This window comes from Etheostoma spectabile, chromosome 23 (genome assembly GCF_008692095.1).
Source record: "Etheostoma spectabile isolate EspeVRDwgs_2016 chromosome 23, UIUC_Espe_1.0, whole genome shotgun sequence".
NCBI classification, from domain to species: Eukaryota; Metazoa; Chordata; class Actinopteri; order Perciformes; family Percidae; genus Etheostoma; species Etheostoma spectabile.
In genome coordinates this window covers 15,476,466-15,488,680 of record NC_045755.1, presented here as the reverse complement: position 1 = coordinate 15,488,680, position 12,215 = coordinate 15,476,466, and the positions used below count along the sequence as shown (strand labels likewise).

The window sequence follows — 12,215 nt, the reverse complement described above, 5'->3', positions numbered from 1 at the left end:
CTGAAGGGTAAATCCAGACAGCTAGCTATTTGTCCAATCTGAGATTTATGTTGCACGACTAAAGCGACCTCTGAACATACTGTACATGTTTCACCAAAACAAGTTCTGTCCTGAGACTATTTTTGCAGGGGCACGTTTTTCTCCCAGAATGCTGTGTGGACTAGCCAGACCCTTCTGTGCAGGGCTGTGGAGGAAGGTCTGGCAAAGCGAGACTATCCTGCTCAAGGTAGCAACCGTCTACAGGCATTCCAATAGTGATTCAGATATTGTTAAGTGTGCTGTCTTGTAAAGTACAGTTGTTTAGACACTGACATACTTTCCTGTTGCCGAGTACTTTCTAGAATTCAACAATGATTAGTCAGTTCATTTACATTTTGATTAACATCATTTGTCATACAATAAGGCTAAGAGTATACAGTCATGCTGGCCTTTGTGAGACTGTACGAAATGTACATTTGAGATATGTGCTGATGTCGAGCAGTGCTTATTGAGCAGGTATGGGATTTACCATATTTACCGCCTTAGTTTCGCGTGTTACCATGCTAACGTTAGCTAATGAACACACAAATTACAACTGAGGCTAATGGGAATGTAATTGTTATAGCAGGTTTTTGGACCATGCTTATTACTTGTTATTACTCGTTGGGAACATGAAGGTGTGTACCAAATTTCATGGCAATCATCCAGTAGTTGGATTATCCAATAGTCCATTGATATAGAACAAAGTTAACCCACGGTGATTACCTTTGTTTTATATCAATGGAAATGAAATCTTTTGAAGTTTTTTTTCAAGACTTTTGGTTAGACTAAATAAGGAGTTGGATGGCGTAACCTTTAGGTCTGGGAACTAAACAACAAATAAAAATAAAAAATAGTAGCTTCAGATTAATTGATAATAAAAACAATAATTAGTTGCAGTCCACTGTCCTATGTTTCCACACACTTGGCACATTATGCAAGTTATAGCAAACGCAAAGAGTGACTTGTCCCTCAGTCTGCATGTCTGAGTGCCAAATATATTTTTAGAGAAACTCTATCCTTGTGGTTCCATGTTTACCAGGAACATGCACACAAACACCACCAGCCTCCTGCCATGAATATACACCAAAAGACACAGACACGCAATCCAAAAAAAGAATTTCTCATTTTTGTTCTGTCCATCTCTAAGACCCAGTTCTTCCAGTCGGCTCCACTACCTCCCTGTCTATAACTCAGGTGAAAAATCTCCTCTCGATCTCACACATCAAGAAAAGACAAACGGGAAAGTAGGGAGTTAGGGTGATGGGAAGGAGATGGATGATACACTTGTGTATATTTATATATACGCATGTTTGTCTATAAACCTGCTGAATTGACATTCATCCTTCTCCTTTCCTTTTGGTGTGTGTTTGTTATGTGTGTGGGTGGGTGAAGGACACTCCACATCTCTCTCAGTTGAGAATAAAGAAGTCTTTGTAACCTCCAGTCTCTCTGGACCTGGGCTTTAAACTCACACATCACAGGGCTTCCTATTCCCAGCGACCGGTGTTGACACGCAAACACACACACATGCACACCAACATTTCCACCATACTGTATAAAATAAATAAAAATCCTACACACACAATAATCATCAAATGTTCCTCCAATGAACTGAAGTCTCGTATGAAACCATCTCACTATGCATCTCGTCAGAACAACAGGCAAGGTTTAAATCTTGTGTGAGGAGGTTGTGTAATAGAAATGTACGCACATAGTTTCAGATTGTAACTGCAATGAAAAATTAATAAAAACATTGTTCAAAAATACATAAAAAATGTATGAACATGAGGAGGAAAAAAATCATTAAGGAAAGGAAAAATAGAAGATAAGGTACTCACCATCCTCTTTGCATTCCTCGGGCGGCTTTGCCTTCTTGGCTAGCCTCGGGTCCAGCCACGATGTTGTCTTGGTATTGTGGCTGTGAAGAGACGACAGAGAGAGAGAGAGAGAGAGAGAGAGAGAGAGAGAGAGAGAGAGAGTGAGAGGGAGTGTGATAGATGGCGAGAGAGTGGAGACTTGGCAGAAAGAGAGAAGGAGGTTGGTGGATTCTTAATTCGGCAAGAGAATCATTTCAGAGAGGAAATATGAGACTCCCTTGTGTGCCTGCCTCTAAAAAGGGTGACAAGAGAGACGGGAGGGGAAAAAAGCTTTAGTTTAACAAAATGGCAATCAATACTTTTAATTTGCTTACTGTCTCTCATTAGCAGGCAGAGGGGGGTGAGAGAGAGAAAGGGCAAAAAAAGATTGAGGGGTGGCTAGGGGAGTGATGGAGGGGAACAGCTGTGGGTTTGGCAGATTTGTTCAGAGCCTCGGGCAGAGAGCAGGATCTAAATCAGATATGATGTGCCATTGCAAACTTGACGCATCTCCACAGCTCGTCTGAAGCTCTGGAGCCGTAATGGCCTCTCGTCATGTCAATGGGAAGAACGAGGGCAGGGAAGGTGTACACAGAGGGCCTACAGTTAAAAACTGAGGTGAGAAGATGAAGGACAAAAAGAGGCTTCATTGAATCTTTGTTCTTTTCAGGACTATCAACTTGAACTTATTTCCCAAAGGTAATTGTGTTAGCAGTTAGACATTAAAGACACAGATCATGAGAATGCACCAATGACAAGAAAAACACTGTATTGTAAAAACAAACAAATATAAAAGCTCTGTAGAAAATGTAAATAAAATGTGTATATAATATAAATCTATACAGATGTTAAAGCTGCATTAATCATGTTTTGGCCAGTTGGATGCAGATTACCAATCTGAAAACACAACATCTGTTTTGAGTTTTACACATCCAGTAGACATGGAGAAATATTATCATGTATTCAGTTGTGTTTCTGTCCACCTGACGAATGAGAGTCTAGACTTTACTCAGAACATCTTTACTGACTTTACCGCTCGGGAAAATATTTGGCTCTTTAGCTGCAACAAAGTAGAGGGTGACATGGGAATCAATCGCTCCCATCCCATCCCGAGCCCACAAAAATACCCCCGACATGTCCTGATCACGTGACTACCCCCCAAATAAATCCTGTCCTGCAAGGTCTACTGAGAGAAAGTCTACCGGATCCCGTCTCATTCCTTATGTTGTCTAAACAAGTTATCAGACTCTGTCCCGATCCATTACTGCATTTGGCACATGAGTTAACCACACACATAGGCCTTAACTTCCCCTTGTCTCTATGATTCAATAATGACACTCTGTAGTTTGTTACTGAGTGACACCTTTCACATTACATTGTCAATTATTCAGTGTTAATATCAAAATATTGATTAGTGCAGCTTTAAGAATAATTCATATAAAAAATAAAATAAAAGTATAAAGAATAAAAACACTAAGAGCCATGCTAGCATCTCTGTGAGGCTTGACTTACGCACAGTTGTGCATTGTGCTAAATGCTAACTTTAGCATGCTAACATGCTTTTATAATGACAATGATATCATGCTAATGTTAAGCAAGTATGATGTTTGCCACGCATAATGATTAGTTAACTGTGTTAACATGCTAATGTTTGCAAATTAGGACTAAACAAAGTATAACTGAGGCTGAGGGGAATTTCTTAAATGTCATGAATGTCACAAACCCATGAATTGGATTGAAGAAAAGTTGAAGGATTGCCAAAGTTATTCCAATTAATCTAGTGGGAAAAACATGAAGGACTGGACCAAAGTACATGGCAATCCATCCGATATTGGTCGAGACATTTTCAAAAACAAAAATGTCAACAAAAATATTTGATCGGTTTTGCAGATACAGGAAAAGTTATTCATATATTAATTATATATCTGGGGTCCAGATTGAAATATCTGGACCCCAGATATCTGTGTGTGTGTGTGACCAACAGATGGATATTGCCATCCCTAAACATAGATAAAAGTGGGAGACTAAGGCCCACGCCAAATACAGAGCCAAATAAAGTGCACTTCAAGGTAAAAGGTAAAGTCCGTTTTGCTCAGCGTTTTTGATTCTTTTCCAAATGCATTTCAATCTTTTCCTTCCTCTTCCTTCCTTTCTTCTAATATCTAGGTATTACTATTTATAGTAGAATTATGTTTTTATTTCACCTCCATCTCCTTCCTTCGCTCCCTTCCTCTCCTCAGCCACCTCACTTCAAATGCTGTAGGTAAATGAATTGATGTTGAATGTAGGCCAATCAAAGGCAAGCATCCTCTTGGAGGCTGCTATCACTTTGGCACGGCATCACATACGCCCAGACACAAAAAAACTAAAACAAAAACTGAAGCTAGAAAGTCAGTGGGCTAACTGCATTAGCTGTGTAATGTGCTTTGTGGGTGTGGGAGCATGAGGTTTGTCTGTTAAGGGGAGGAGACATATGGTGAGCCGTCTCGTTTGCAGTGGAGGGAATTAAAAGTCTGCCTCTGTGGCAAGTAGACATGAGGAGGCAACATGTGCCTGGCTGGATTTCAATCGTCACCGCTATCTCTGTCTGGTTTTGCTGATCAAGAGTGCTGGTATTCCGTAAATGCTGTGGAGAAATTTGGCTTAATGACTGGAAATATTTGTTATACTACACCAATGTACCAATGTCTACATCCATGAGCATTCAATTCCTTCACTCTATCACCACAAACATACACTCCATTATTAAAAACTCCATTATTCTCTAACAAAGACTTACCTCCACAGTTTGTACTGCAGCTGTACTAACTCCAATGAATTAAACTTTAGAGCTTGTATAACAGAGTTGTGTGTAGCAAGGTATTTCTAGGGACCTCTTAATCTCATTAAACACCAAGCATCAATTATGGTCTGTGTGTGTGTGTGTGTGTGCACACAAGGGAATAAACAGAAGTAAATTTAGATGGTACCTAGACCTAGTAACTCAGGCTCAATTTAATTTTGTTGCAGAAGAATGAAAATACAAACTCATCTTGCGACCTCTAAAGGCTGGAACATGCCTCTTCGGACTGCACATAAGCGAGGTTGTTCTAAAACGATCGAATGGCTATTTTTTTTATGCTTGTGCATATATAGACTATAACGTTTACTTTTGTTTTTGTTACTATGCACCACCAGAAGACTAACATGTTTTTCTACTTTAAAACTGCACTAATCAGTATTTGTACATTGACAAATGTTGATGGATCAAATTAAAGGGGTCGTTCTTAGTAAAGAACCCAACTCTGCAGTTTACCTCAGCTTAAACAAGTATTTTGAATGATTTTGGATGACTGTTTTGATTTTAAGGCCTAAAAATGTATTGTTTTGGTTCACGCTCACTGCATCATTTTCCAGATGCAGCAACAAAAGCTCTACCTGCCTAGCACCAACTGGCGGGCAGACAAGGTGAACATAATGGAGCATTTAGTAGCAAAACAGCCACATAGTAAATACAGAGATAATGGAGATCAAGTACAGAGTTAAAAGGAGAGTGAATATTGGGAAAAAATAACACAACTTCAAATGAATGCTAATGTTGCTCCGTGTCTACTGGATGTGTAAACAGGCAACTGTTTGCTAACACCTTTGCCATATCAAGATGATAATATGTCATCGTTGCGTTTACAGCTTGTTGTGCTACCTCCAAGTGGCTATAAAAATCCATAAATACTGCTTGAGAAGTCGGTAAGAAGATTGCCAACCATCTGGTGAGTTTGTGTTTCCAAAAATATTTCTGCAATGACTTATGAACACCTGTGTATTCAGGTTTCATTCAGCGATACACGGTATGATATTTCTGGCACTTACTCTATGAAGTAGACCTCTCCTTTCTCGGTGTATGCCATCTCCCAGTTGTCTGGCAGGGGCCCTAGCTCGTCGTTCTCATCTGGTTTGGGTAGTGTCATTTTTGGGGACTGTCCGTCGTCTTTAGGCGCCTCAGGTGGGGCCTCCGCCAGGATACCCTGCGGGGCAATGTCCCCCGAAGCGTCTGTACTCTTGTCCTCATGTTCGCTCGACTCTGAGGTGACAAGAGGGCAGCATGAGTCAGCCACGACATTATTGCGGAGGAGAGGGGGATGAGGAGAGTGAAACACAAGTGAGGTGAAGCGAGGACAAGAAGACGTAGGAGGCCAGGAAAAGAAACTGATTGAGAGCCGGGGTTAGGCTGGAGAGAGAAATAAAAAGGAAAGAATGATTAGAAAAAGGTGAGAAGGAGGGGTGACTACGGGGAGAAAGGGGAACGAGGTGAAGCCAGGGGAGGGAATGAACAAGACAGAAAGACGATTAAAGCGGAAGAGACAATAGCGATTGCGAGAAAAGCTGGCTTTGATGCCCTAGTTTGAGTTATGGCAGCGTGAGAGAGAAATATTGTGTATGGAAGAAAGAGAAAGAGATGGAAAGTGTGTGTGTGCTTTCCAGAGGAGAGCTGCTGGAGGGAAGTGGAGAGGGGACAAATGGGAGCAGGGGATTGAGAGATAATCTATGGGAGGGAAAGAGCGAGGTAGCTATCTGCTTAGATCACAGAGCCTGCTGTGATCTCTATTGATTCCCCCTCAGGTCTCCTGGTCAACCCACGCTCTGTCCATCTACAGAGACAAAACTCCCTTTGGGCTGAGCGGCAGCAGCCCTCTTTAACATCCAACATGGCTCACTGCACAAGCCAGAGCCTGAAGTTATCGAGCATCTTAACACCGCCGATAGGAATCAGTTATAAATGTTTCCTGCGTTTTCTCTCAGCTCACTGGGGTGAGTTCAGTGTCTATTGCTTCATTTGGAGTAAATGTACTGTAGGTAACAACTAATAATAATTGTAACCCTTTATGAACCAGAGTGCTAGCCTAGGTCCTTATATGAAGCCCCAGTAGCCCTAAATCAAGTCTGAAGAGTAATGATTATAATGAGTAATGGCAGTGTATAATGTAATTTTTGCTGTGCATTTCCATAACTTACATAATCTTTTTTTTAAAGATTTTAAACCCTGAAATTCTTGTTTTTATGTAATTTCTAAGAAAAAAAGGATTCATACAATCAATTAATCTTTATTAGAATTGCACTTTCATACTTGTGAAATGTAACACAAAGTACAGACTAAAACACATTTAGAGATTAACTAAGATTAACTAACTAGACTTAATTAAAGGCAGAACTTGAAAGGTAAAATACAAAAATGACACAGGTAACTCAATAAAGCTCAATTAAAAGATCTGTAAAGCAATTCATGAACACAAATGAAACTGCATATAAAGTTTTCTGTCAGTTTAGTTTTTTTAAACTTTTATCTACTTTTACTTTTAGGGTACATCTTGTTTTTAAACAGATTTTGTGCATTTAATTTAGTGTTCTGTCTTTCCTTTCTATTATCCTGTAAAACACTTTGCAAACATTAGAAAAGGCGTCATACACTGTATATAAAGTTATATTGTTGTTACGTCTACGCCTATCATTTTATGCTATAATTATTCATATCTTGTTTTTTATCTTAAATTCATGCATTTAAATGAATTAATTGTCTCTTTTTCTTTCTTTCCTTCTTTTTCTTATGTTAAGCACTTTGTAAACATTTAGAAAAATGCCATATAAATAAAGTTTTATTTCCATATTTACCATACAGGATGTTAGAGGAATATCTGCATGTATGTATTTCTCTTGCGAATTAAGACCCCTACCTTGTTTGAGCTCCCTGGTGTTGGAAAACCAAAATCTCATCCTTTTAACAAACTTCCTGGGGATCAATGCCCCATCAGTTTGACTTTTTGTTCTCTTCTGACTGCTGTGAGAGAACTGGTTGTCCTGAGGCTAATAAACCAGCTTAGAAAGTCACAGGACCACAGCATGGTTTTGGATTTGGAATCACAAAAATCTAACTTATAAAAGACTCTTTTATGATGGTCTTTTCATGTGATCACGGGATGTATTCAAGGCGTTTGTGTGTGTGTGTGTGTGTGTGTGTGTGTGTGTACTGTTAGCGTGTGCATGTGTGTTTGAGTGTGTGTGCATATCTGGATGTCTACACATTGCACACAATAAAAAGGAACATTCTGATATGTCTTGAGCCGCCTACACACGACATGCAATTTGCCCTCTGTGCACCGCTAGGTAGGGCGTAGAGCAAGCGCAGTGCAGGTATTTGTCATAGACTGAGCGCATCTCAAAGCTGCAAAACCAAGCGGTGTGCAACACCAAAGGCAGCGCCGCGCATGGTTTGGCGGCACCTCTCTCCCCATAGGAAATCAATGGCCAGCACAAGGCGTTTTTGCTGCCTATCTCTTGTATAGGCGGCTTAAGTCAGTCAGCACCTTGTTCAGAATGCTGTTATTAAGTAAATATCTGTCTTTCTCTACTATTTATACCTCAAGAGGTTTGGCCTCATTACGTGATATGTTAAATGTCAAATCTGCCCATTTTCAGGATTTACAGAAAGGATAACAGTGGTTTGGACTGGGCTGAATCACAAAAAAACAAGTTTTTTAAATTGGAGAGCAATATGTGTGTATGCCTTCTAGCTGTCTGGGCTGAGACAGTGCCTGTTAATGATACCTAATGAATGATATGAAATTCTGAAGAGCAACGACACTAATGCTTTAATCATGAACTGTGTGGTCTGCAGAAGTAATCACTGACTGTGAGAGTGAATTATAATTCACAGCTAACATATCACGCCAATACATTGCACATAAAGATATTTGTGTAACCAATTAAAAGTGATAATCTGCCATGAAATCATTTCCCAAAAAAAGCATGTAAAAGCAATCTGTTACCGTCTCTGTTGCTAGGCAACCACTGTAGAGTCTGTGGCTGAAAGACTGTGAAAGGCTATGAGCTGATACACATCAGCCTGACCGGGAGCATGACCTAAAAACCTAGCCGTCATGACAAGGCTCCGGGCTCAAGCGACCTCTGCCTATGTATCTGTGGAGGTTGTGTTTGGGGCTGACCTGGGGTGACAGCTACACCGTTGCCATTGACGACGGGTCTCTCCTCCTCCTCCTCCTCAGGGGGCTCGATGCTGGCTTTTTCCATGTTGCTGACCGACTTGTTACGCTTCCTCTTGCCCTCGGAGGTGGGTCTGGCGCCCGGCAGCAGCTGGTCCGTTACATTTAGCAGCAGAGTGCTGGGCTCGGCCGGAGGCTTCGGGGTACCGTAAAAGTTATCTGGAGCAGAGTGGAGTTGTGAGACATTTAGAGTCATTTTGTATGCATAATGGTTACCTCTTTTATATTTAGCCATGCATGCTGCATGAAAAATGTATCTCTGTTGGTGGGCCGGTCCACGCTCAACAACTATTGGATGGATTGCTGTGACATTTAGTCCAGACATCCTCAGTCCCCAGACGTTTGAATATTAATAACTTTGGTAAATCCCTGACGTTTTTCCAAACGCCACCATGAGGTGGATATTTTTGACTGTCAGGGAAATATTCTGTCAACCACTGGATAGATTGCCATGAGACTTGCTACAGATCATCAAGGTCTCTAGACCAGGGGTCTTCAATGTTTTTTATAAGCCAAGGACCCCTTCACTGAAAGAGAGATGGAGCAGGTAAACCCCTACTACATTTATTGTATAAAATGAAGTTGCATTAAACTGGGCCTTCAAATAAGTTGTAGGTTGGCCTATATACATGCTTTTTTTGCATAGAATACTAAGCTATTCAAATAGCCTAATAATTACAGAAATTATAAATCATGTTTTAATGTTAAACATGCATGTGGCACAGTTGACTAAGTTTGTGAAGCTGGTAACTATTACCTGCTAAACATCAGCATGTCAGCATTGTTAATGTGAGCGTGTTAGCATGACTGCAGACTCTTATCATCTTGAATCCTTTTCTCTAAATTGTAACAAGTCAATATATTTGACAATCCCAAAAGGGACAAGGACATAAATTATGTTTTAATAAAATCTGCATTTCCAATTATTTGTAATAAAGGAAAACAAAGCAATGAAAATACATTCAAAGCACAAAATGTAAATGAAATGAGACTATGGGAAAATCCTAGCAAATTGACTGAAGATTTCAGAAAGTAAGGATGAGAGACGTGGGAACAGTAGGGTTGGGGTAAGTCAGAAGAGCGTTGTGACACCCCTGCACCAGCCACAGGGAGGAGGAGGTGCTCTGTGCCTTTGACATGCTGTTCCATGTTGGAGCAAGCAGATGCATGATGAACACACAAGCAGGGGGCCTTAAGACCATCACGTCTTACAATATTATAACTAATATAATCTGCACAACGCAACACGTTGCAAAGAAAAACACAGATGCCATGAACTAATTTCACCCATTTCTAGGGGTTGACTGTTGTGTCCATGTTTTCCCCTGAGCATTGATCATTTATCAGACCATGCACCAACTTCCCTAGCATGTGACTAAACAATCACTGTTTCAATCTCTGGTCAGAGCCACGCCTCTTTTTTCTTGGCTCTGACTCAACAATCCATTCAGTCTTCTATATTGATTTTACATTTTACTATCCTTTGTTTTGTTTGTCTGCCGAAAGCGGACCTCCGACAGTCTCCATCAGTCATTGTTAATACCACATAACTTCTTTTTGTTTTATTTTAAGGGTCACTGTAAAGTTTTTTTTTTATTAACTATTTTCTTCTAGAGGTTGAAAATGCTAACAAAACAGCTGCCAGCTAAGTATGTGGCTTATAGTATGAGTAACTGTGAGATGTTTCTGGATACTGAGCTATTTAAATGCCATTTTTTAAAGCTTTTGATGTGAACAAACAAACTTCCACCCACATCCTTTGCAGTGGAAAACTTAGCAGCATAAACATCCAGAAGCAAATAAAAGTGTATCTGCATGGGTGTAAATAAGGACAAAAAAAATGTAGGAGTGAACCGGCCCTTTAAATAAAAGGGTTATTTTAGGTTTCCCTCTGGCTTGGGTATGGTCCATGATTCTCAGGCTTGTAAAACCTTTCATAATGCAGTGAAATAACTGTAAAAGATATTGCTGAGCTGAATGCCAGACTTGTATTTTTACCTGCTGAAAACTATACATTTTGGAGGTTTTCGCACAACAATAGCAAGGTGTTGTGCTTGAGATGCTGATGCTTGAGTGAGATGTCATATCATGTTGAGCTAAAGTCTAAGAAATGCTGTTTTCTTTTAAAAGATTAGACACTACACGTTTCTGTGGCAATTTTAAACCCAAGAGCATGAAAGAAAGTTCACTGAATCAGCTCAGAGGACATCAGCCACAGATTAGGTCTGCGGTAGTCCTCACCAGGTTTGATATTAGATTAGCCAATAGTACAGTAGCTATCTCTTCAGCTTCACTCAAGTGACCCAGGCAGAAATATAAGACAAATATCAGAAGACGATGCAAGTGAAAAAAATGGTTCTAATGCACTGGGTTTGAGCATTAGAGACAATCTCAAACTCTGAATGCAAACAGTTTTTGGGGACAGGAAAATGGCCAGAGAAATAAAAAAATAAAAAGCTCCCTCTGTGTTGTAAAGACCAAATGAAACACCATGTTCACGTTCTGGATAACGTGAAGGCTGCAATGAAAAATGGAGGAGAGGAGCTGTAAAAAGATTACGACGACTGTCGGGATTAGAACCCCCGAACCAAAGACACAAATCCTGGAGCCTCAACGAGCTGGAGACCTGCCTCTGAGAAGAAAGAAGAATAAGTCCTAGTGCTCCACGTGTGAACTTTATTACCAGCACCACAAAAACCTGGACTTTGAAGTTAAAATAAGTGGGGGAACTGCTGTGACATCTGACAGCCGCACTGATTTCAGTCTAGGCTATTACTTACATGCTGATAAAACTGAGAAAGAGAAATCAAAGTCTTAATTAACCAAGTCCCCAAAATGATTCTTGGAAAGACAAAAAAGAAATTCCAAAGCATGATTAAAATCACATTCGCAAACATTAAGTGCCATGATCATCAAAAGAAATTTGATGTTTATTTTTTTCAAAGAGAAGCCAAATAGAAAGTAATTTTGGGCTTCTAGGGTCCTAGATGTAAACGTCCTTCTCATCATTCTGCATTGAGCATAAGAGCCTAATTGATAATGGATACATATCTGTTCACAAACCAACAGCACTCCGATCGACTTGCAGCACACACAGATTCAACAAAGGTTGAAAAAAAGTTTAATATGACGGCTACCTAGGGCTGGAATCGGTACCCGTTGCCTTTAAGGCAGTGATCTTCAACAGGGGGTCCGGGACCCCCTAGGGAGTCCTCAGGCACAATGCAGGGGGTCCTACATATATTGTTAATTTTTAAAAGCTTTTTCAAAAAATTTAAAAAGTCTTAACATGAATCCAACATAT

General features: G+C 40.2%; 1 protein-coding gene across 1 annotated transcript in view; it reads right to left on the bottom strand.

The window, feature by feature from the left end:
• The window catches only part of magi2a (membrane associated guanylate kinase, WW and PDZ domain containing 2a), a gene marked incomplete in the record, with an annotated part of 285,654 nt that overhangs the window by 74,607 nt on the left and 198,832 nt on the right, over positions 1–12,215 (bottom strand). Inside the window, 3 exon segments of the mRNA XM_032505476.1 lie at positions 1,860–1,939; positions 5,727–5,937; positions 8,855–9,070. Of these exon segments, the coding sequence (XP_032361367.1) occupies positions 1,860–1,939; positions 5,727–5,937; positions 8,855–9,070 (507 nt within the window).